The 19,458-nt window shown below is 38.3% G+C and overlaps 6 protein-coding genes across 8 annotated transcripts; 4 read left to right on the top strand and 2 right to left on the bottom strand.

Moving 5' to 3' along the window:
* Positions 1 to 1,542: 1,542 nt before the first annotated feature.
* Positions 1,543 to 5,411, top strand: LOC6606149 (CD151 antigen). Of its 2 annotated transcripts, XM_032718430.1 has the most exons (8): positions 1,543 to 1,645; positions 2,272 to 2,453; positions 3,876 to 3,980; positions 4,046 to 4,132; positions 4,210 to 4,401; positions 4,616 to 4,711; positions 4,775 to 5,071; positions 5,145 to 5,411. In XM_032718430.1, the coding sequence occupies exons 4-8, from the start codon at positions 4,055 to 4,057 to the stop codon at positions 5,190 to 5,192; spliced, it is 711 nt and encodes a 236-aa protein (XP_032574321.1). In that variant the 5' UTR covers positions 1,543 to 1,645; positions 2,272 to 2,453; positions 3,876 to 3,980; positions 4,046 to 4,054; the 3' UTR covers positions 5,193 to 5,411. The 2 variants fall into 2 exon arrangements, with proteins under 2 accessions (XP_032574321.1, XP_002030957.1); XM_002030921.2 differs by lacking the exon at positions 3,876 to 3,980.
* Positions 5,412 to 5,932: 521 nt separating this feature from the next.
* LOC6606148 (arylsulfatase B) lies at positions 5,933 to 9,969 on the bottom strand. Of its 2 annotated transcripts, none has more exons than XM_032718428.1 (6): positions 9,862 to 9,969; positions 7,871 to 8,021; positions 7,647 to 7,806; positions 7,102 to 7,587; positions 6,874 to 7,031; positions 5,933 to 6,806 (listed from the first exon to the last, which is right to left on the bottom strand). In XM_032718428.1, exons 2-6 carry the CDS (start codon positions 7,982 to 7,984, stop codon positions 5,985 to 5,987), a joined length of 1,740 nt encoding a protein of 579 aa, XP_032574319.1. In that variant the 5' UTR covers positions 7,985 to 8,021; positions 9,862 to 9,969; the 3' UTR covers positions 5,933 to 5,984. The 2 variants fall into 2 exon arrangements, with proteins under 2 accessions (XP_032574319.1, XP_002030956.1); XM_002030920.2 differs by having other exon boundaries at positions 7,871 to 7,996; positions 9,862 to 9,948.
* A 978-nt stretch (positions 9,970 to 10,947) lies between these two features.
* Positions 10,948 to 11,619, top strand: LOC6606147. The gene has a single exon (XM_002030919.2). The coding sequence runs from the start codon at positions 11,019 to 11,021 to the stop codon at positions 11,592 to 11,594; it is 576 nt and encodes a 191-aa protein (XP_002030955.1). The 5' UTR covers positions 10,948 to 11,018; the 3' UTR covers positions 11,595 to 11,619.
* An 889-nt stretch (positions 11,620 to 12,508) lies between these two features.
* LOC6606146 lies at positions 12,509 to 13,127 on the top strand. Its single transcript, XM_002030918.2, has one exon. The coding sequence runs from the start codon at positions 12,517 to 12,519 to the stop codon at positions 13,075 to 13,077; it is 561 nt and encodes a 186-aa protein (XP_002030954.1). The 5' UTR covers positions 12,509 to 12,516; the 3' UTR covers positions 13,078 to 13,127.
* A 686-nt stretch (positions 13,128 to 13,813) lies between these two features.
* On the top strand, positions 13,814 to 14,545 carry LOC6606145. The gene is made up of 2 exons (XM_002030917.2): positions 13,814 to 13,922; positions 13,982 to 14,545. Exons 1-2 carry the CDS (start codon positions 13,856 to 13,858, stop codon positions 14,455 to 14,457), a joined length of 543 nt encoding a protein of 180 aa, XP_002030953.1. The 5' UTR covers positions 13,814 to 13,855; the 3' UTR covers positions 14,458 to 14,545.
* Positions 14,546 to 15,474: 929 nt separating this feature from the next.
* On the bottom strand, positions 15,475 to 18,962 carry LOC6606144 (arylsulfatase B). Its single transcript, XM_002030916.2, has 6 exons — positions 18,812 to 18,962; positions 17,749 to 17,916; positions 17,531 to 17,690; positions 17,233 to 17,459; positions 16,535 to 16,957; positions 15,475 to 16,392 (listed from the first exon to the last, which is right to left on the bottom strand). The coding sequence occupies exons 2-6, from the start codon at positions 17,881 to 17,883 to the stop codon at positions 15,580 to 15,582; spliced, it is 1,758 nt and encodes a 585-aa protein (XP_002030952.1). The 5' UTR covers positions 17,884 to 17,916; positions 18,812 to 18,962; the 3' UTR covers positions 15,475 to 15,579.
* Positions 18,963 to 19,458: the final 496 nt, after the last annotated feature.

Raw genomic sequence — 19,458 nt, 5'->3', positions numbered from 1 at the left:
GACTCACTCCAATCAGTTAAAGTGCCACAATTTAACGCTTCTGACGCTTGTCACCTTCGCCGAGCTCAACGAGGCTTTCAACTCGCTCACACTAATCGGATCTCAGTAAGTGTATGTTCATAGGCGAAATTGACTGGCTTAAAATTAAGAATTCCCCTTAATATTAATGATTCTTGGCCACTTGAGAAAGAAAAACTGAGCACTAGTCGCTAACCTCCATTTCGGAGCAATATTTTATGACGAGGCGCCTGTGGACGAGTGTGTGGAAATGGATTTTATGGCATCTATAAAACGCAAAAGGTTCCCACAGCGAGTTTATAAGATGCAAAATCAACAGGCAGAGTAATTGTTTTTCTTTTTTTTATGATTTATTTTTATTTTTGCCATGCAACTAACACATTGGTGATTACGGGTACGTGGCGGGTGGTTGTTGTTAACACGGCCATAAAAGTGCTAAACAAGCCAACAATTTGAGCGCTTTTCAACCGTGCTGTGGAGTGTAAGTAGGGAGGGTGAGCTATTCGTCTATTGGCAGCCAACTTTCTGACCTTAGCTTGGAAATTGCTTACAAAATTACTCAACTAAGCCAAAACTATTTGTTCGACTAACAAGAAAATTAAGCTGTTAATTGCCAAAGGTTGTCCTTCGGCGCAGCAATTGAGTTCGACCAACAGAATTAGTAGTAGTAGTAGTACTGATAATAAGTATATTGTCCTTTTGCTCTCTTGAAACCCTAAGCCCTTGAAATCAAGAAAGAAAGCTAGACTCGGCAATGTTTGAGTTCTTTTCTAATATTTTCAAATAAATTTATATATTTCTTTATTCATATGTACATAGTACAGAAGATAAATTCAGATCACATTTAAACCGATCCGGCCCGTTTCAACTGATAAAAATAGGATTTTTGAGATAGTTCCATGCTTTAAAACTAATATTCTAGAATGTGAGAAAAGGAACTCAATACTCGTATAATGAATATACATGTGGTTGCAAATGGAGGTAAATGTTCCAACTTAAGAAAGAAAACAATCATTACAAATAATCCGTGTTCGAAAAGTATTTAAACTTGAACTGTTATAACAACACTGTAACCAATTCGGATATATTTATTTGTCGCCAAAGTCACTGATCCGTACATTGCCATGTGCAGACCGAAAACTAAAACAAATATCAAATATCGCTTGCTTATTAATATTTATATTTTGCAATTGCCCGAAATGAAACAAAGGTGCTGGCTGTGGAAGAGACGGATCATATTTTGTTTGCTCAACGCATTTTCACATGCCGACTCCGCAAAGGGAGGAGGGTGAAAAGAAGCCGAAAAATAGATGAATAAATAAGAGAGAAGCACGAAAACATTCAGAAGTATTTGCGGTTTGTAAGCGAGTAGAGACTCCCATCTTCCTCGCACCTGCAGTGCTAAGCCTCCAAAAACAGGGGCTCAAGTCGGAATTGTTGTAATTTCGAGAGCGAGAGACGGGGACCAGAAAAAGACAACGGAGCTCTTTGTGAGCGAAACTAATAAAAAACCGATCGCCCCGACTGTTCCCACAACCAGTTCCAAGCGAGCTCTCGAGCGGTATAGTCGTCGCCGTACCACATATAACACCATAGTATCATAGCTCCCCGGATCCACTCAATCCCAGTAAGGCGAGCTCCACAACGAGACACATAAAGTGAATCGTATTGTTTTATCCCCACGAAATATCCCGATAGTACAGTGATAACTCCGCTAAGGATAATGCTGCCTTGACCAACGTGACGTAACTTGAAAAGCAAATGTTAAAAGCAAGACGGCAAAAAAAAAAGTTGTTTGCCATGGGAGAACTGCAATTGACAATAACAGCAACAACAATCGAATAAAAACTCAATAACAATTATCAACTGCGAGTGACGCTCAAAACAAATGCAAGAAACCTGTATTAAAAAAAGTTTCATAAAAATTCGAGAGCAAATATTAACGAATATGGCATAAATTGATATATGCGTATGTAAAGTTTGCGAGCTCTTTCGATCTGAATGAAGTAAAGCAAAGCAGTTAAGAGAAACGAACAATTTTAAAAACAAGCAGACCAATCTTGTCAATAATATTTAGTCATATAATAACGGACATAACACTAAAACAAGTGAATAAAAACGACAGAAAAAGTGAATGAACGCATATTCAGCAAAAAGTTGTTTATAAATAAAAGTGAAATCAGAAACTCTTCTACTTCTTACCGCCAAAATGTTAATTAAAAGGGTTAAAATAATTTCCTTCTTTTTTTATAGCCACTCCCAAAGTTTCTGTGCATTCAAGTGCAACTAAAATTAGTGGCCGTTTCTTTTGTTTTGCTTTGTGTTTTTGCAAAACAACAATTTGAAGGCAATTTACATACACGAAGCTGAGAAAGAAAACCGCCAAAATTGGTTACCTAACGAAAACTTCGTTTGTGCTACGGGACGGCAAACTTGTAAGTGAATTTTCTTATTAGATAATATTTCATTTGTTTTAATTAATCATAATATATACAGTTTCATACAGAGGTCCTTCAATTGGGACCATTTTCCTATATCCATGCCTATATTTTCAAGCTTCGAGTATAAACAAATAGTATATATTGTATATTTATAGCCTCGACCGATTCTGCTCACTAACTTTTAAGCTAACATCAGCTACAAATAAAGATTATATATGACTTAGTAAAGGTATTATACCTAGATTAACAGATAGATAATAGCGGATGGAAGGAGCATAAAAGAGTGAACTCAAAATTTAGTGGATAGTACTTAATGATTATTTTCTAAGTTTTCCATGAGTGACAGGACTTGGAAACCGAGCTTTAAGTGATCTATTACCATGTGTAGCACGTACAGCTGAACAATTACCATAAACTTAATTGGTCTCAGCTTACAAGCAGCAGATATAGTGATTCGCTCCGCCTCCAACGCCCCATCATTAATGGCGACTTTCGGATGACTTACTGTCATCTCAGGCACGATTCTCGCAACATGATAACGCCGAATGAAAAATAGTAAATATTCAGACAGTGTGAGAACATTTTTTTAATAGCCCCGCCAATTAACTGGCGAACTCGAATTTGAATTTGGAGAATAATGCTCGAAATGAGATGTCGTTTACCAGCTAGTTGGGAGGAGGGGTACGCAACTGCTCAGCCTGCAATTACTTTTAATTAGCATTTAGAACATCGCACTGCGCCAAGATGAATCAGAGCTGGGGCGGCACTCGCGTAGGTAAACCACAACAATTAGCTGACAAATTTTCGGTCAGACTATTACTTTGATTTATTTGTTTTGATCGTTACAACTTCAACGGGGGGAATTCGGCTCGGCGAACCCTTGAAGTGGGCCTAATGCGGCATAAGTAAGTTTTTAGAGCCGTAACTGACAAAATCCACAATACGTTGGCAGCCACCGCCGATAATGAACGCTTGTCTAGGCGCATTGCGTTGGCAGCATCGCTGCGCAGTCGCAGTTCCCAAAAAGTGGGTCATGGTTAAGCGTACTTCGGTCGCTTCGCGGTTCGGACCCGGCTTAGAAACAGCGAACAGTCGGCCGAAACCACAGCTGCGCATGCGCACCACTCGCCAAGCCAAACACCATTGATAGATAGCCAGCCCATATAGTGGAGTGAATCTTACGCGGAAGAAACTTGTTGAAAAGTCCATTCTGGAGATTTCTGGAGGAATAGAGAGTAGGTCCAAAATAGTAACATTGAATTTGGAATGATGAGTTTTTTAACTTGGTTTAATAATAAGACATAGGGATGTGATTGAATGACCTCACAAAGTATAACAAATGTATACTTAGTTTTAAGTACTTTAACTAAATTAAAGCTAAGTGTGATATTATTCTTATTTGTCTTTACCATATAGAGTTGTATCGCCATCAAGAACCTCTGCATATAATCATACCCCGAATTCCCTGCATTTTTCTCCCCGCATCAATTTCCTTTTGGGGCTCTTCACCTGTAGACAAAAGTAAACAATGTGAAATCTATTTAACACATTGAATTGGTTAATTTATATGTATTATCCTTTCAAAGGAAGACGACATGGGCTTCAGTTCGCGTATGGACTGCTGCGGGCAGTTCGTTAAGTACAGTCTTTTCATAGCCAACTTTGTGATATTCGTGAGTATCTATAAGTCTCTTAAATTAAAAAACAATTGTAAATAAATAAATTATACTAAATTATGTGTATAATCCAGGTGGGTGGAGCCATTGTGTTTTGTCTCACCCTGTGGACTCTGGTGGATCGCAGTTTCGTCAATGAGCTGCTCGGTACGAATCTTTTCTCGGGTGCTGTCTACGTCCTGTTGGTTACATCGATTATCATTTGCCTGGTGTCCTTTTTGGGTTGTGTTGGTGCTGGAAAAGAAGTCAAATGCCTCCTCTTAACAGTAAGTAAACAACAAACAATTAAAACAAAAATGTTATTTTATTAAATAATTAACTTTGTCATTTTTGGAGTAGTCATATCTGTATGGACATATTTATTTACCACCTAAATAAATTATCATTTTAATGTAATCTTCTAAAAGTTGTCAGTTTCTTCTTTTCTATGAAGCAAACACCATTTAGCTAAAAAATTAACCACTCGTTTCCCCTTTTTAGTATTTCATAATAGTGGCCCTAGTTTTCGTCACCATGTTAATTGGCGGTGTCTTGGGTTACGTGTTCCGCGAACGAGTTCAGCAGACCATGCGGCAGGTGAGGCAAATCCATCGATAACAACACGTGGGTGGCACATTAACCCTTACCAATATCCCATAGGAAATGCGATCGACGATGGCCCTATACGGAAGCAGGAGGGAGATCACCCAGGCCTGGGATTTGACCCAGGAGCGACTACAGTGCTGCGGAGTGGATACGTGGCACGACTGGAATAGGTACGGACCAGTGCCCGAGTCCTGCTGCCAGGAGCTTTTCGGTGGCCAGCGCAAGGAGTGCACCATCTTCCCGACCATTACGAATCTGTACAACCAGGGATGCCTCTATGTGACGACCAACTTCATCAGGGATCACGCGGCGGTTATTGGAGGTACATCCATAGCGGTGGCCATACTGATGGTAAGTGAAAGCCTTTCTTCGGTAGCAAAATTATTATATAATAAATACTCAATTGTATTTTGTTTGTTTTTAGATCTTTGGCATGATATTCTCCTGTCTACTATTCAATATGATCGAATAGCGCCAACGAGGAGGGAAATCCCATGGTCACCCAGGAAACTCAGATACCAAGGTTCACAGTCCGGAAGAAACCCATTTTTAAACTTACTTCGCTGGAGTTAAATTAAGAGTATTATCCGAGTGTATGATTGCATTATGCTTGTATTATGTATTGTATGTATATACGTGTTTAGATACGCATAACTAGTGAGTATTAAACTTAGTAAGGATTCTATTGTTATTATCTGTTGCATAAATTTGTATTATTTTTATGAAGTTTTGTAAATTTCGTCTTAAGCCACCATTATCAACAAACCATTACAATTGCTAGTTTTAAGTGAGCTTTTCAATTCTTTGTAGAGAATTTAGATGTCTGTCCATTGTTGTTTCCAATAAAATTAGTTAAAACCAAACCACTTCGGTAATGTTTATATATTAATATTTTTATTTGAAACCCACCTTTAGCTCATTAAGTTGTGATATGAACTCAAAAAAAAAAAGAAAAAATGTCCATGTTACGTAAAAATTTGTATTTCAGAAACGTATTAAGCTGTTTTTAAACAGAGCTTTAATATATGCAATATTGTTGCATATTTTTAGGGCTTTTTTTGTTTTAAGTCACATTATTGAAGAGGGAAAATAGATAAGTATAGTTCACGCTGCAACTTCAAGTTGTTTACAAAGTGAATTATCAACAGATTATATACGCACTTTTCTATTATTTAACTGGAAAACCAGATCACACTCAAACGACGGAGAAACTATTTTCTATAATTAACTTTTATTTAAAAATTATTCTAGTAAGAACTTACCACTACAACAGATTTCGGTATACTAAGCCTATAATACTGACCATCGCAAGCCATAAATTGATGGAGAAGGTGCCGGAACTTGATTGAGTATCCGTATTATTCCACCACTCCCAGTTTGCGTTGTGGAAAGTCGGGTTAGCTCTTGAATCAGAATGCGGAACTCGGGCGCTGGGAATCGCAGTCTTCCGAATTTGTTCCACCTCATCGGCAAGTTCCTGCAGTTGGAGTGGATAAATTTGGGCCAGGTTGTATCGCTCGCAGGGATCTTTGGCCAGATCGAAAAAGCAGGGAGCTTTCAGTGGTTCACATTTGAAATGGGGCTCTAGAGGATTTTGTCCTTCAACAGGTGGACACGTTTCGGTAGCTTCGCTGCGCATCTGTCGGATGCGATCCTCAGTTAATCCCCGATTTCCCAGTAGGCTTTGAACATCCGATGCCAAGACATGCTTTTCGTAGCTCTCACTCAGGGGATCGTCTTCGTTAGTTTCCAGTTCACCCAACCACTGATCGTATCGTCCTTCGAAGCTGCTCCCGTTTACATACTTAAGAGTATCTTTCATGTACGATGAGTAGCCGAATACCTCATCGAGTACATGAATCATTGTTCTTGGTTTCGGTTCCTCGTTGCCACTCAGCATGGGCCAAAGATTAATACCGTCCAACGGAAGATCCTGCGGCAAGGAAACGCCGGCAGCTCCTGCCAGTGTGGGCAGCCAGTCGATGGCATGTATCGCCTGGTTGGACACATATCCTCGCTCCTTCAGCAGCGGACTCCACAGAGCACCAGCCGATCGAATGCCACCCTCCCAGGGCGATTCCTTTTGCTGAATGTAAAATAGGTGAATGAATATTTTAGTTTCATGGTTTTGATCATATTCCTGGATTACTTACTCCTCGATAGGGATAGTTAGAACCCGCATTGGAATGGATGCCTATCGTGGGTGCTCCGTTGTCCGAGTAGAGCAGAATAATGCTGTTATTCAGCATGCCATTGTCCTTCAAAGCACCAATTGTCTGAGCCACGCTTTTGTCCAGACTGGAAACCATACCTGTAATAAAAAATAGTAATAAGATTATAAATATTGATTTACTTTATATGTACGTGTTGTGTTAACTCGCCAGCGTAAGTGCGTCGCTTGGGATCCCTGATGTGGGGAAATTTGGCAACCTCCTCCTCTGGCGCCTGCATCGGACTATCCTCGTTGCCCGTATGCACCGCCAGATGACTTAGCACCATGAACAACGGCTTGCTCTTATCATGCTGCTCAATTATCCTTTTTGCTTCCGAAGTAAAGGCTTCCGTGGCGTAAGTGCCATTCGCTTCGGGACACGGCTCCAGATCCCGCCGGAAATCCAGTCCAGCGGAGTAGTTCCTGTCGAGCAATCGCACCTGATGGTCGTAGTAGTCAATGTAGCCATTGTAGTAGCCAAAGTGATGGTCGAATCCACGCATTGTTGGCGTAAGATCCTTGCGCCAGAAGCCCAAGTGCCACTTGCCCACCAAATGGGTCGAGTAGCCCGCATCCCTGAAAATTTCGGGCATAAGGCGTTCTCGCTGAGGAAGACCCCACGGCTCATCGGTGATAATCACAAAGTGCTGCATTCCTGAAAATATTCGGATATAAGGAAATCGAATGATTGTTTGCCTGTAAAATGCATATTACCTGTGTATATGGGATATTTTCCAGTGAGCAGAGTAGCTCTGGATGGTGTGCACAGGTTCGGAACATAATGCTTATTCAGCAGGATGCCATTGTAGGCCAGAGCATCTATATTCGGTGTAAGGATCTGATTCGAGCCATGAAAACTCACGTCGTTCATGCCCTGGAATTGGAATGTCAATTGGTTCTTTTTGGCAATCATTTAAAGTTTATTGTCAAGAACATACCATGTCATCTATTAGTATTATAACTATGTTTGGTTTTGTGGAATATCCAGATCCAAATGCCAGGCTGAATATGGTACTCACTACCAGCAGACCGTGGATTTTTCCAGTTGTCATCTTTAATACGGCCTTGACAATCCAATAATTTCAAAATCTATGTTATAAATAGATATTTTATATATTTGTCGGAGAAGGGAATGATATTTTGAAATAGGCGCCCTATCGATGGTCAACTGTTCACGAGACTTATCGATAGGACGAGTTGTAATCGATTGTGAGATTTCAATAACATTGAGATCGAGTGTGGCCCTGATAGTGTGTGGCCGTGCGTGACTATCGAGAAGAGAACGAGGAAAAGCACACACACGCAGCGGCAAGAATCAAAAAGAGGAAAACTACAGGGACTCGCTTCACAATTTGGATTAAATCTACGCTCCGTCATATTAAACAGAATTAATAACACTTCGTTTCATCGTTGATGTTTTTTCAATAATATGGGTTTGCTGTCTCAAGATTTGTCTGTACACGTTTCATATTAGCAAATAGTCAATAAAAATTTCCGAGATGCGTCTCTTACTCTGCAAACGCCGATAAACACTTAAAATGTTGCAATATGTGGAAATGCCTGCATGTAAAAGTCTTTTTAATAATATTGCACAGGCAGTATAATCAGTATCTGTTGAATTTTCCGCGCCATAATTGGCAATTGTATAATCAGCCATCTACCACAGGCGCTGCCCCCAAACTTCATCCCTCTTGACCTATTCCATTGAATAGTGTGCCATATGGCCAAAAAGTTCATTCAACCATTGTCGTTTTATTTTGGTGGCTTTAGCAACAATTGTTGGGACATTATATAAAACGAGAAACACTTGCAAGCTTGTATTTGGGCTTACCTTCGCCGTGAGGAGTGTAATTTCTTTTTATCATGGCTAAAACTGTGTTTTAATTGTCGCGCAATAGGCCATAAAAAAGCTGGCAATCATGAAATCGAGGCAGATAAGCGAGACAAGCCATAAAATCTATGAGCTGTGCAATTGTTTTTTTTATCATTTTGGCCGAGTTTTAATAAAGCCACATAATTTGTATATTAACAAGAAAGTCGTGCGAATGAGATGGGAATTTTCGTCACGACATGTGGAATTGTAATTAGGAATGAGAACGCCCAGCGGGTAGGCGATGACCTTCACAGGTTGTTAATATCGTGACCTTGATAAAACACTTGTGATACAATTAAGATCAAGTTAATCGGTCGTTATTGGAAAGGTTCTTAAGTATAAAGACAACACAACTGCCTCTGACTGATGCGATCGAAACAAGTTTTAATGGAAAAATGTTCGCGATTGAAAACTTTAAGGATTTTGACGATCTTATACAAAAACCAACTTATAGTTATGTTCATTTTCATTCAATAACATTTTTCGTTAGACAATTATAATTGTGAAACACTACACTTTGCTTCAATGTTTTTAAAAGCCCAAAAAACTGTTGAAACCAAGATGAATCAAAACGTATAATTTAATTTAATGGTCCTTATATGCGCTTTAGGAAAGTGGTTCTTAACGTAATCGCTTAAATTTTTTATTGAACCTCTTCGGTAGCCATAAAGTAATTTGTTTTTTCGAGTGCTTTTCATTTTACTTAAAAAAATGGCTTTTTTATAATGACTTCATTAAAGCGTTTTCAATTCAGATAGAGCTGTGTTTAGCATATTACAAAAAAAAAAAAAACTGGTTCAGTGCTCAATGCTAACTAAAATTTCGCATATATAATTATTTGATGCTTTGCAATGAGTATTATAAACTTTAAACTATTGTAAATATTATTAGTTATTATTAAGAATACGGGAATTGAATTAAAAAATGATCTGGAAGACACATGAGCTGCATAAATCACTGCACTTGGTGTGATCACCTTTACTTATTTTAATCCAATTATTTAAAAGAATACTTGAACTTTGCGATCGCGCTATTTCAACCGTCTTAGCATCTTACACTTAATTTTAAACACTTAAATCAGCGAATATCAGCTGAATGGCTCAGCGATGAAAAGTGATCGTCGACGATCCTTCTCCCAGCGACTTCTCCACTCGACTAAACGCTTCGCTGGATTTTGGCGCTTTTAAAGTGACAACGATTCGACTCCGACGACTGTGACGTCACGAAGCGTGCGCGTAAAATAGTAGTAAAAGTTATAGCTTACTGCTATAATACAGCAACAGAAATAATCGCGCAAAAGCAAAACCAACCGCCATGAAAGCAAAACCAAAATGTGGCTTTTGCAAAGGCACAAATCAAAGTTTAACGAACTTTTGAAGGGATCAAGTGAGATTGCGAGAAAAATATAAGCCAAGTTTTGTATTAAGCTGTATTTTGATAGTTGACTTAGGTCAGGGTTCTTGTACCTCGTTCTTTGATAAGACGGCTATGTTGATAAACCACAAACTGGTTTGAATATCTCCAATTAAGTTGATTAGTATTCCTGCCTTTGATTTGGTACGATTTTGGCCTTACCCATATGCGTGCCAAGTTTGGAAGGTTGGCCAATTAACATAATTATTTAACATACAAGAACTTGCTAAATAAAAACAACTCTTTATTTTTCGGATACGATTAAATTAAATCATTATTCTAAAACATGAGATTTCCGTTTAAGCTATATACGTATATAATAGTGGAAAACGTCATTTAAATAGGTTTCATCTATAAAAAAGCTACTGAAAAGCTGATTTCCTTGAATACAAAATTTAGGTAGTTACTCATTGAGTAAAACGTTTTACTACATTCCCTTAAAATAATTAAACTGGTTTAGGAAATCGTTTTCAACCCGATAAGGGTCCTAGGTCAGGATCACTAGCAAATTCGGTCAATTTGCAAATGTATATAACCGTTTTCATTTTCCACAATATGTCACATTGGTTGTTTTTAGGGGAATTTTTTGGAAAGGGCTTTACAAAAGGTTTGAAGATCTTCCCTGTAACTGACCCCAGAACTTTAATTGTTAATCACCGATCTAAAAAAGTCTATAACAATCTAATCACAGAGTATCCTCTCGAAGAATGATTTACTATCAAGCTATAGATATGAAAGACCTATAAAAGCTGTTAGCAACTCGAAATGTCCACAATACCCCGCCTCTCAACAATCGAATCATGTTCTCAGCCAAGAGTTCTGCAATTGTGGCCGTAGTCCTCGTCCAGCTGGTGGCCCTTATCCAGGGAGGAGTCTACAGCTATGAGGACAAGTGGGTGTACCTGGACAAGACCCTGGACCTTCCAGAGGAAGCGATTCTCGGTGGCATCGATCCCGATGGTTACTACACCTACGTGGGTCGTGTCGCATACAGCAGTAACATTCTGCCAGCCCGAGTGGTTCCGGAACTGGGAAAGGCCACCTACAACACCGACACCTTGGGCAACCAGGCCACCACCTACGAGGTGCTGGTGTCCAACGCCACTGTAGACTACCATTGGATCCGCAGTTTCGATGGTTTCCGGGAGAAGAACGCCGTATCTGTGGGAACCAACGCCTCCAACGACCGTGTCTTCATCTGCCGTGTCCGCTGTGATGAATCCATCTTTATCGGCACGCTGTACCTTGCCAAGCGAATGTGCATCGTCAAGTACGACAACTTCCCGCTCCGGCAGTTCGACAAGTACGAGATCCTCGTCCGCGAACGTCGTGTAGCTGCTATCTCCCCATTTGATGACGTTTATATCCAACATTAAATGCTGAGCAACAAAATAAATACAATAAAATATAAATAAAAAATATTTATTAATGTAAAATAATTCCTTTCCTTTTAATTAATGACTTTGAATTTAATTCAAATATTTACTAAAGAAGCAAAGTTTTAAGATGCAATTTTCTTATTCTTTTATCTTTATTTAAATCAGGTAGAAAAAAAGCACAACTGTGTTGAAGTTTTTGACATTTCAAAAATTATTAATAAAATAAATGAAATACTTTAAGATCGAAATCCAATTTAGATCCAATTATTTTACGCATTAGGCGCACAGAAAAAAGGACTTTAATTGTTTATTTTTTTAGTAAATGAATTACATAATTAAATACGTTACTCGTAGAGTAAAATGATTAACTAGATTTGTAGAAAATGATGTAAATTATATAAGGTTGTAGAAGCCTTTTCAACCCAACAAAGTATATATAGTTTCGATCAAGATCACTAGACGGCTCAATCTAGCCTTGCCCGACTGTTAGTTCGTCTGTCTGTATAATCATGGTAATCTCGGCTAGAATCTAAGCTAGAACATTAAGATCAGACCTGCAGATTCTAGTGACGACTACGCTGTGGAACTACATTTCAGAACGCCACGCCTACAAACCGCCCATTAGCTGAGTATTAATTGAAGAGAATATATTCAGGTTTGCAAAAAAATCCAAAAAAAATCATTTAAGAAAATTAAATTTATAGTGGCCTCAAGAGACTTAGCACAGCTTATGTGAAGGGGAACTTTAACTTCGGTAATTTTTCTGAAGTTTAATCTCACGTTGAATTGACAACAGAACTTTTAGAAAAATAACCATTTATCTAATCTAAAATCTAAATTACCCCAAAAATAAAATTAACTATAAAGACGGTCAGGAATTGGGAATGTTCAAGACATCTTCGTAGTCAACAGTTCAAGAATGTACTCCTACAAGGGCTTAATAATTGTGACCGTAGTCCTAGTTCATTTGGTGACCCTCATCAGGGGAGGAGTCTATAGCACTGATGACAAATGGATCCTTGCCGACAGGACGCAGGATCTGCCGGACGAAGTAGTGCTGGGCGGCTTTGATTCCGATGGCTACATAAACTACGTCGGCCGTGTGTACTACGTGAATAATGTTCTGCCTGCCCGAGTGTTCCCGGAATTGGGAAGGGCCACCTTTAACACGGACGAGGCTAACTTTGCAACTATAACATACGAGGTCCTGGTGTCTAATGCCACTGTCAGCTACCAATGGATCCGTAGCTTCGATGGTTTTCGGGAGAAAAATGCAGTATCCGTCGGAACCAATGTCGCCAATGAACGCGACTTCGTCTGTCGCACCCGATGCGCTGGGGGCGTCTTCATTGGAACCCTGTATCCTTCGAAGAGGAGGTGCATCGTCAAATACGATAACCTTCAACTCCATGAATCCGACAAGTACGAGATACTGGTCAGACAACGCCAAGTGGCTCCGTTCATGCCATTCGCTCTGTAAATGGGTACATTGTATACTGAATGCAAGGAAATAAAATCTATAACTCTTTATCAGAAAAATGTTCTTTGCGTTCCTAATTGATTTATCATGTTAGATAAGATGAAAACTTTTATAAGGAGAGGAATTTACATGAAAATTTCACTAAGATAATTAAAATATAATACAACTTTACATTTTAATATGTATAAAAGGATAACGAATAAGGTATTCCCTTAGGAAATTATTGATCGTAATTATTGACAGGATCTTTGATCTAGTAAAAAAATTTTAAACTTTAAGAAACTGTTTTCTAATATTGTTTTATTTAAAATATATCAAATTAAAGCCAACCATTTTTATTTTATTACATTTTTTATTTTAATCAAGAATAGCTAACAAACTTTTCAAATTTCGATGGCTATGCTGTACTTATATTGATTTTAAAATATAAAAACATTAATAAAGTTTTTAGCTCATTTATTGTATTAACAAAACACAACATAAATATATATATTTAATTATATTTGTATTTATTTTCATTTTTAAACAATTTATATTTAACAATTAAGTAATAACTCAATATTATGAAATGGCTTAGAGGGATTTTTTCTTCAAATTTCTGTTACCTTTAAAAGGTGCAATAAAACTACGATGCGTTAGTCACCGAAACAGATGCTATCAATACCAATCTTTTGATAGCGATAAGTGTAATTGGAGTCGGGAGATAAGAAGCCGACTATAAAAGCAGTTAAGTCACTCACTGGCCAGACACTCAAAGTGAATCCAGCAGTCCGTCAAGATGTACAAAGTTGCCTGTGTAGTTTTGGCCCTGTTCGCAGTTGCCTACGCGGTTCCCTCGACTTATGGTGAGAACCAATAAACCAGACGGTTAACTGAACCCTATTAACATAATATTTTCGAACAGATACCGAGCACGTGTGGAAGGCTGGTAATTTGTCCTACGTTGTTCCCTATAGTGCCATTGTGGGTGGCTACGATCCCTACGGATTTACCATCTATGTAGGTCGTGTTAAGTACTCCAATAGCATCCTGCCGGCTCGAGTTGTTGCGGAAACTGGTACTGCTTACTTCAATACCGAAACCGAGTCATCAAAGCTCCTCGTTTACGACATCCTTGTGGCTGAGCGAGATGTCAAGTACAAGTGGGTCAGGAGCTTCGATGGATTCTATGAAAAGGGAGCCGTTGCCGTGGGCACAACGGTCAAAAATGAGCGGGTGTTCTGCTGCCGTGCCAAGACCGATGGAGGCGTCCTAATCGGCACCCTGCTCCTCAGCAGCCAGAAGGTGTGCATCATCAAGCACGAGAGCTTGGCCCTGCGAAAGTTCGACAAATATGAAGTTCTTGTGGCCCAGCCTAAGATCAATGGAACATTATACTAGGTTCTACTACTAGATCTTTCTCTGAATTAAGTTCCTTTGATATCTTGCTCCCCCTTAAAAAATAAATAAAAATAATTTATTTCCAATATTTACATTTATTTTTAAGTGCACGAAATCGGACTTATTAAATTTTTTGGTATGCAACAAATAAATAGATTGACTTTGAAACACTTCACTTGTATAAATATACTAGTTTTATTAAATATGATTCTCAAGGCAGATGATGTCTTACAGAAATTTCTTCATAGATTCAGTCCAAAACTTTTTATTTCATATTGATATTCTAATATAAAAAAAACCAATGATATTTCTTTACAAATTTAAAGAGACTACACTTTATTGCCGTTAAAATGAAACTTGATGCCTAAACCGAAAATTGAGATTGACAATTTTATAAAAATTCATTTTTTGAAGGGACCACCCTTCAAACTCGAAATTAACTTGAAATTTCTTTTAAATTGATATTTTATTATGAACTCGTGATAATTTTCCGCATGACAAGAAAATAGAAATACATTTTAGAGTCCAAAACATTGAAATTTAACTGAGTTAGCTTATTTTTTCTTTAAGTTCGTTTTGGCATACAAAGTAAGTCAACAGAGTCTTTGATTCTTTTATTATATTATATTGATAGATAGAAAAGTTGATTGATTATGGTATTTAATCAGTAACCAAAGATCTTGCCCTGATTTCAGTGTCGTGAACTAGTATGGTTAAATACTATGTAAGACACTTTGATTGGCAGAAAGCTATTTGGCTGTGGTTTAATTTAATTTGAAGGGGGTTTTGCAACTATCAGTTTTCGCAGAAGTAATCGATTAGATAAAAGGGAGATTTGACACTGGATCCAATTGGACAGTACTCAGAAATGAATATTGATAGTTAAAATTTAAGCCATAAAATATCGCATTGGTTACACAAAAACTATCGGCTCACAGTGAGTTATGGCCACAAGTCAAATGGTTAAGATTTTGCTTTTGGAAATAAGTAAATGTGTAATAAAATACTAATAAAATGTGAAATGGTCTATTGTGCTTAGACAAAGTTTTTATTAATTTTTTGATTACATGCCAACTTTGCTAACAAGATCATTAAATATTTTACCTACATAACTATTTTGATTTAATGAATAAACCTGCTTGTGAAAATGAATACCATTAACATGGTAAAGACTTTCATTACCCCGATAGTCCCTGAACTGGAAGCCTTCTCGTCCTGCCACCAAGTCCACTCATTGTGGTAAAATCGCGGGTCGCAATTGGGATCCCCTGGTTTATTATTGGGAGAATGTGCCTGTTTGGCAAATTGCTGGATTCGCTCCCAAAGATCAAGAAAGATTGTCGAGTTTTGATACTCCGCATATAGGTTGCTCCGCTCGCAGGGATCAGCCTCGATATCGAATAGACAGGGTCCCTCGAGAGGCAAGCATGGCTTAACTCCTGTCGCAGGATCCGGACATTCGATCCTGGATTTATCTCTTAGTTCGCTAATGTTGCGCTCTCCGGAGGTCACCTGCTGCAACTGAAGCCAGACACTGGTATTCCGAACGAGTTCTTCGTATTCCACGGCCCCAGGATCCACTTCACTGGTTTCCCTGTGACCAAGCCAGCCGTCGTAGAGACCCTCATTGGTAGTGCCGCTAATCACCTTCCACTTTCCTCGCGTATAGGACAAATGTGGCACTGCCACATCCTCATCAATCACATGGACAATCTCCCGCTCTACCGATTCGTATCCGTACTTGAGGGCAGACCACAGGTTCAATCCGTCCAAATGAAGCGCCGGATCCGGAGATATTCCAGCTGCTGCCGCCAACGTGGGCAACAGGTCGCCAATATAGATCTGCTGCTTCCAAACACTTCCCAGCCGCTCGAACTCAGTGCTCCAAATGGCCGCCGAGGATCTCAGAGCGCCCTCCCAGGGGGAATTCTTTTGCTAAAATATATAATGAAGTTAATTATTAACATATAGTTAAGGATCTTTGTGTTCAATAATTTAATAAAAGTACTTAAGTTAGTTTGTTAAGTAAATTGTTTGTAAAATAGTTTATAAACAAATATCGAATAACACGACTTACCCCCCTCAGTGGATAGTTGGAGGCAGTGGTAGAGTGCTGTCCCTCTGTTGGCCCACCATTATCGGACAGAAAGAGTATGATGCTGTTTTGGAGCATTTCCTGTCGAGCTAGTGCGTCGATTACAGATCCCACACTTTTATCCAGTCTGGAAACCATGGCGGCGTAGTAACGATGGGCTTTATTGCTAATGTATTCAAATCGGGACACCTCCTCCGCTGGTGCCTGCATGGGATCATCATCGTTTGCAGCATGGGGAGCCAGATGATTCAGAAGTAGAAACAGGGGCTGGCTACTATTTTTCGAGCCATGATCCTCAATTTCTTTGACGGCAGCATCTGTGAGCACATCGGTGACATAATGCCCCACGTGATCGTGGGTGGATTTAAGATTGTCCCGGAAATCGTGACCATTGTATCCCTTATTCTGAAAAAATCACAACAATATTAAAGGTTTCAATAAATTACAACAGAAAAAATTTAAAAAAAAAATTGGAAAAATATAAAAAATTTGATGTATATTAGCAATATTTGTAAGCAAGATAATATTGAATTTTTACCACTGTAGAAGTTTTTTTGTGTTATTATTTTTTATAAGAATTTAAAAGAAGGAAACTTGCACTGCAGCTAGCCGAGTAACGGCTATGAGTTTTTAAATAATGGTTTCGTTTAGTAAAAGTTCCGTTCTTAGCTAATCCTTACCTGTTGTTCATAACTCTGGGTGTAGTAGTCCACATAAGCCCCAAGGTATCCAAAGTGCCGATCGAAGCCCCTTTCCGTGGGCGTAAAATTACGCTGTGACAACCCCAAATGCCACTTTCCCAGGAGACTTGTTCGATATCCGTTTTCCCGGAAGATCTCCGCCATGGTGGTCTCATTGAGCGGAAGACCCCAAGGCTGATCGTTCACAATCACATAGTGCTGCATTCCTAAAAGATATAGTTACAGTTATGGAATCAATTGGGAATATATTTCTATCATCATCTAGGCATAAACTTGCCCGTATTTATGGGATATTTTCCAGTCAGTAGAGCTGCTCTGCTGGGTGTGCACATCGGAGCTACATAGAGATTATTAAGGATCACTCCGCTATATGCCAAAGCATCAATGTTGGGAGTGAGGAAATTATCGGAGCCGCGAAAGCTAACGTCGTCGAAACCCTGTCGGAAACTGACGTTAAGTGGTATTTAGATCAAATAATTATCACGTGGTGCCTACCAGATCATCTGCCATTATAATGATGATATTGGGCTTATCGGATGTGGCAATAATTCCATTTGATAAGGCAATAAATAAAACAAAGCCAGTTAACAACGAGGTAGCACTGCTGAATTTATCCAGATGAGTTGACATCGCCGTGAATGGAGTGAGGAAGATGTGGGACAGCTAGTAAAAAAACAAATAAACGAGAATTAGTGCATATAAGCGTTTAACAAATTAACATGCCAAATGGGCGACAACAAGTCAGCGGGTAACACTCTGTTAATGATGGATGAGCTCTTCAGATCGTTCCGGATATATTAGTGGTATAATGCTTTTCAATTTAACCAATTTGGTCAGGCTTTCAATAGTTAATTTTGGGAAATTTCTGCCGCTCAACAACTTATCAACTAAATAACATCTAGCTGAAAAATAAATACAGTACACCCAATATATGTAAATACTGATAGACAGTATGCAAACATCGTGGCAATGTGCACTTAGGCAAATGTTTTCAACAAATTAGGCGTAATTAAAGATCACAACAACTACGAGTAAATGCAAATGAGATGACTCTGAAAGTTATTCAAGTAGGAAGTTGTTTATGATCACTGCTAGAATATCGGCCTGGGAAAGTGTTCTCTACCAACTCAATTGTTTTTAATTATTTTGAAGTATTAAACTCTTTAGCAATCGTTTCTCATGATACATATGTTTCAAACAAACATGTTTATATATAATATTAAACAATAACTTTAATGTTAGGTATTTAGTTTATCATGCGATAGATATAAAAATAATTCTTGTACACACAAAAAGTTTAAGATAAATATTAGATAATGACAAGTCATTGTCACATCCATTAATAAGTTAGCTTTTACACATGAACAGTTTCAGCTTGTTTATTGCATACGCCGAAACAAACATATTTTACTTTCCTTAATTATTTTCTAACGCCAGTCCAAACCAATTGATATACACCTTTAAATTGTATTTAACAATCGCACGGAAATTTATTGCCAAATCTTTTAATTCTGTTCACACACCTTCATTATCAAAGAGATTAAAAAAAAACGCTCACCGAAGTCAAATAAAAGGAATCCAAATAACAATGGACTTATCAGCTAGATTCGTGCATGCCAACTTCAACCACTGCTATTCGCGATCGAGTTAATAGTTCCCCGAAATTTAATCTCTGATCCGCCGGACTCGAAGTGCGGAGAGCAACTAAAAACCCAGTGAAAATATTTTGAGGCTGGCTTAATAGTCAGTTACCGGTTAATATATATATCCCATCCAAAATAACATCAAACCAGCTTTGGAGTGGGTGGTACCAAGAGAGAAAGGAAGAGAGAGCGGATTCAAAAGAGATTCGTTCCTCTTAGCGAGTCTACAGAAGAGAATTGTTGCATACCTTTTGGATCTGCAATTTAAAAAAACTTGACTGCATTTTAAATTTAAAACTTTAGTCGATATCCCCGACTATCGACTATCATATACCCGTAACATCGCTAGTGGATGTGCAAGATAAACTTTTCATTTTTCTATTTTTCAATAGAATTTTTCAAGACAATTAATGAAATAAAAAAATCCACGTTTTACTTATGGATTACTGCATTTTTCAAATTTAAATGTCCAAAATAATACCAAAGGTATAAGTTGAACTTAACATTCCTTACAATGTTACATATATTATAATTATTAAATTATTATTTTATATTAAGTTAC

This window comes from Drosophila sechellia, chromosome 3L (assembly GCF_004382195.2).
Source record: "Drosophila sechellia strain sech25 chromosome 3L, ASM438219v1, whole genome shotgun sequence".
Classification (NCBI taxonomy): Eukaryota; Metazoa; Arthropoda; class Insecta; order Diptera; family Drosophilidae; genus Drosophila; species Drosophila sechellia.
This window is presented reverse-complemented; position numbering and strand designations above follow the sequence as displayed.

Excerpts from the sequence above, each read along its gene's own strand:
- LOC6606147 (XM_002030919.2), top strand. The coding sequence starts at position 11,019 with ATGTTCTCAGCCAAGAGTTCTGCAATTGTGGCCGTAGTCCTCGTCCAG.
- LOC6606148 (XM_032718428.1), bottom strand. The coding sequence starts at position 7,984 with ATGACAACTGGAAAAATCCACGGTCTGCTGGTAGTGAGTACCATATTC. Across the intron at positions 7,807-7,870 it reads TAATACTAATAGATGACATG|GGCATGAACGACGTGAGTTT; the intron begins GTATGTTCTTGA and ends TTCCAATTCCAG. Across the intron at positions 6,807-6,873 it reads CTAACTATCCCTATCGAGGA|CAAAAGGAATCGCCCTGGGA; the intron begins GTAAGTAATCCA and ends TTTTACATTCAG.
- LOC6606144 (XM_002030916.2), bottom strand. The coding sequence starts at position 17,883 with ATGTCAACTCATCTGGATAAATTCAGCAGTGCTACCTCGTTGTTAACT. Across the intron at positions 17,691-17,748 it reads TTATAATGGCAGATGATCTG|GGTTTCGACGACGTTAGCTT; the intron begins GTAGGCACCACG and ends AGTTTCCGACAG. Across the intron at positions 16,393-16,534 it reads CCAACTATCCACTGAGGGGG|CAAAAGAATTCCCCCTGGGA; the intron begins GTAAGTCGTGTT and ends TATATATTTTAG.
- LOC6606149 (XM_002030921.2), top strand. The coding sequence starts at position 4,055 with ATGGGCTTCAGTTCGCGTATGGACTGCTGCGGGCAGTTCGTTAAGTAC. Across the intron at positions 4,133-4,209 it reads TAGCCAACTTTGTGATATTC|GTGGGTGGAGCCATTGTGTT; the intron begins GTGAGTATCTAT and ends TGTATAATCCAG. Across the intron at positions 5,072-5,144 it reads TAGCGGTGGCCATACTGATG|ATCTTTGGCATGATATTCTC; the intron begins GTAAGTGAAAGC and ends GTTTGTTTTTAG.
- LOC6606145 (XM_002030917.2), top strand. The coding sequence starts at position 13,856 with ATGTACAAAGTTGCCTGTGTAGTTTTGGCCCTGTTCGCAGTTGCCTAC. Across the intron at positions 13,923-13,981 it reads CGCGGTTCCCTCGACTTATG|ATACCGAGCACGTGTGGAAG; the intron begins GTGAGAACCAAT and ends ATTTTCGAACAG.
- LOC6606146 (XM_002030918.2), top strand. The coding sequence starts at position 12,517 with ATGTACTCCTACAAGGGCTTAATAATTGTGACCGTAGTCCTAGTTCAT.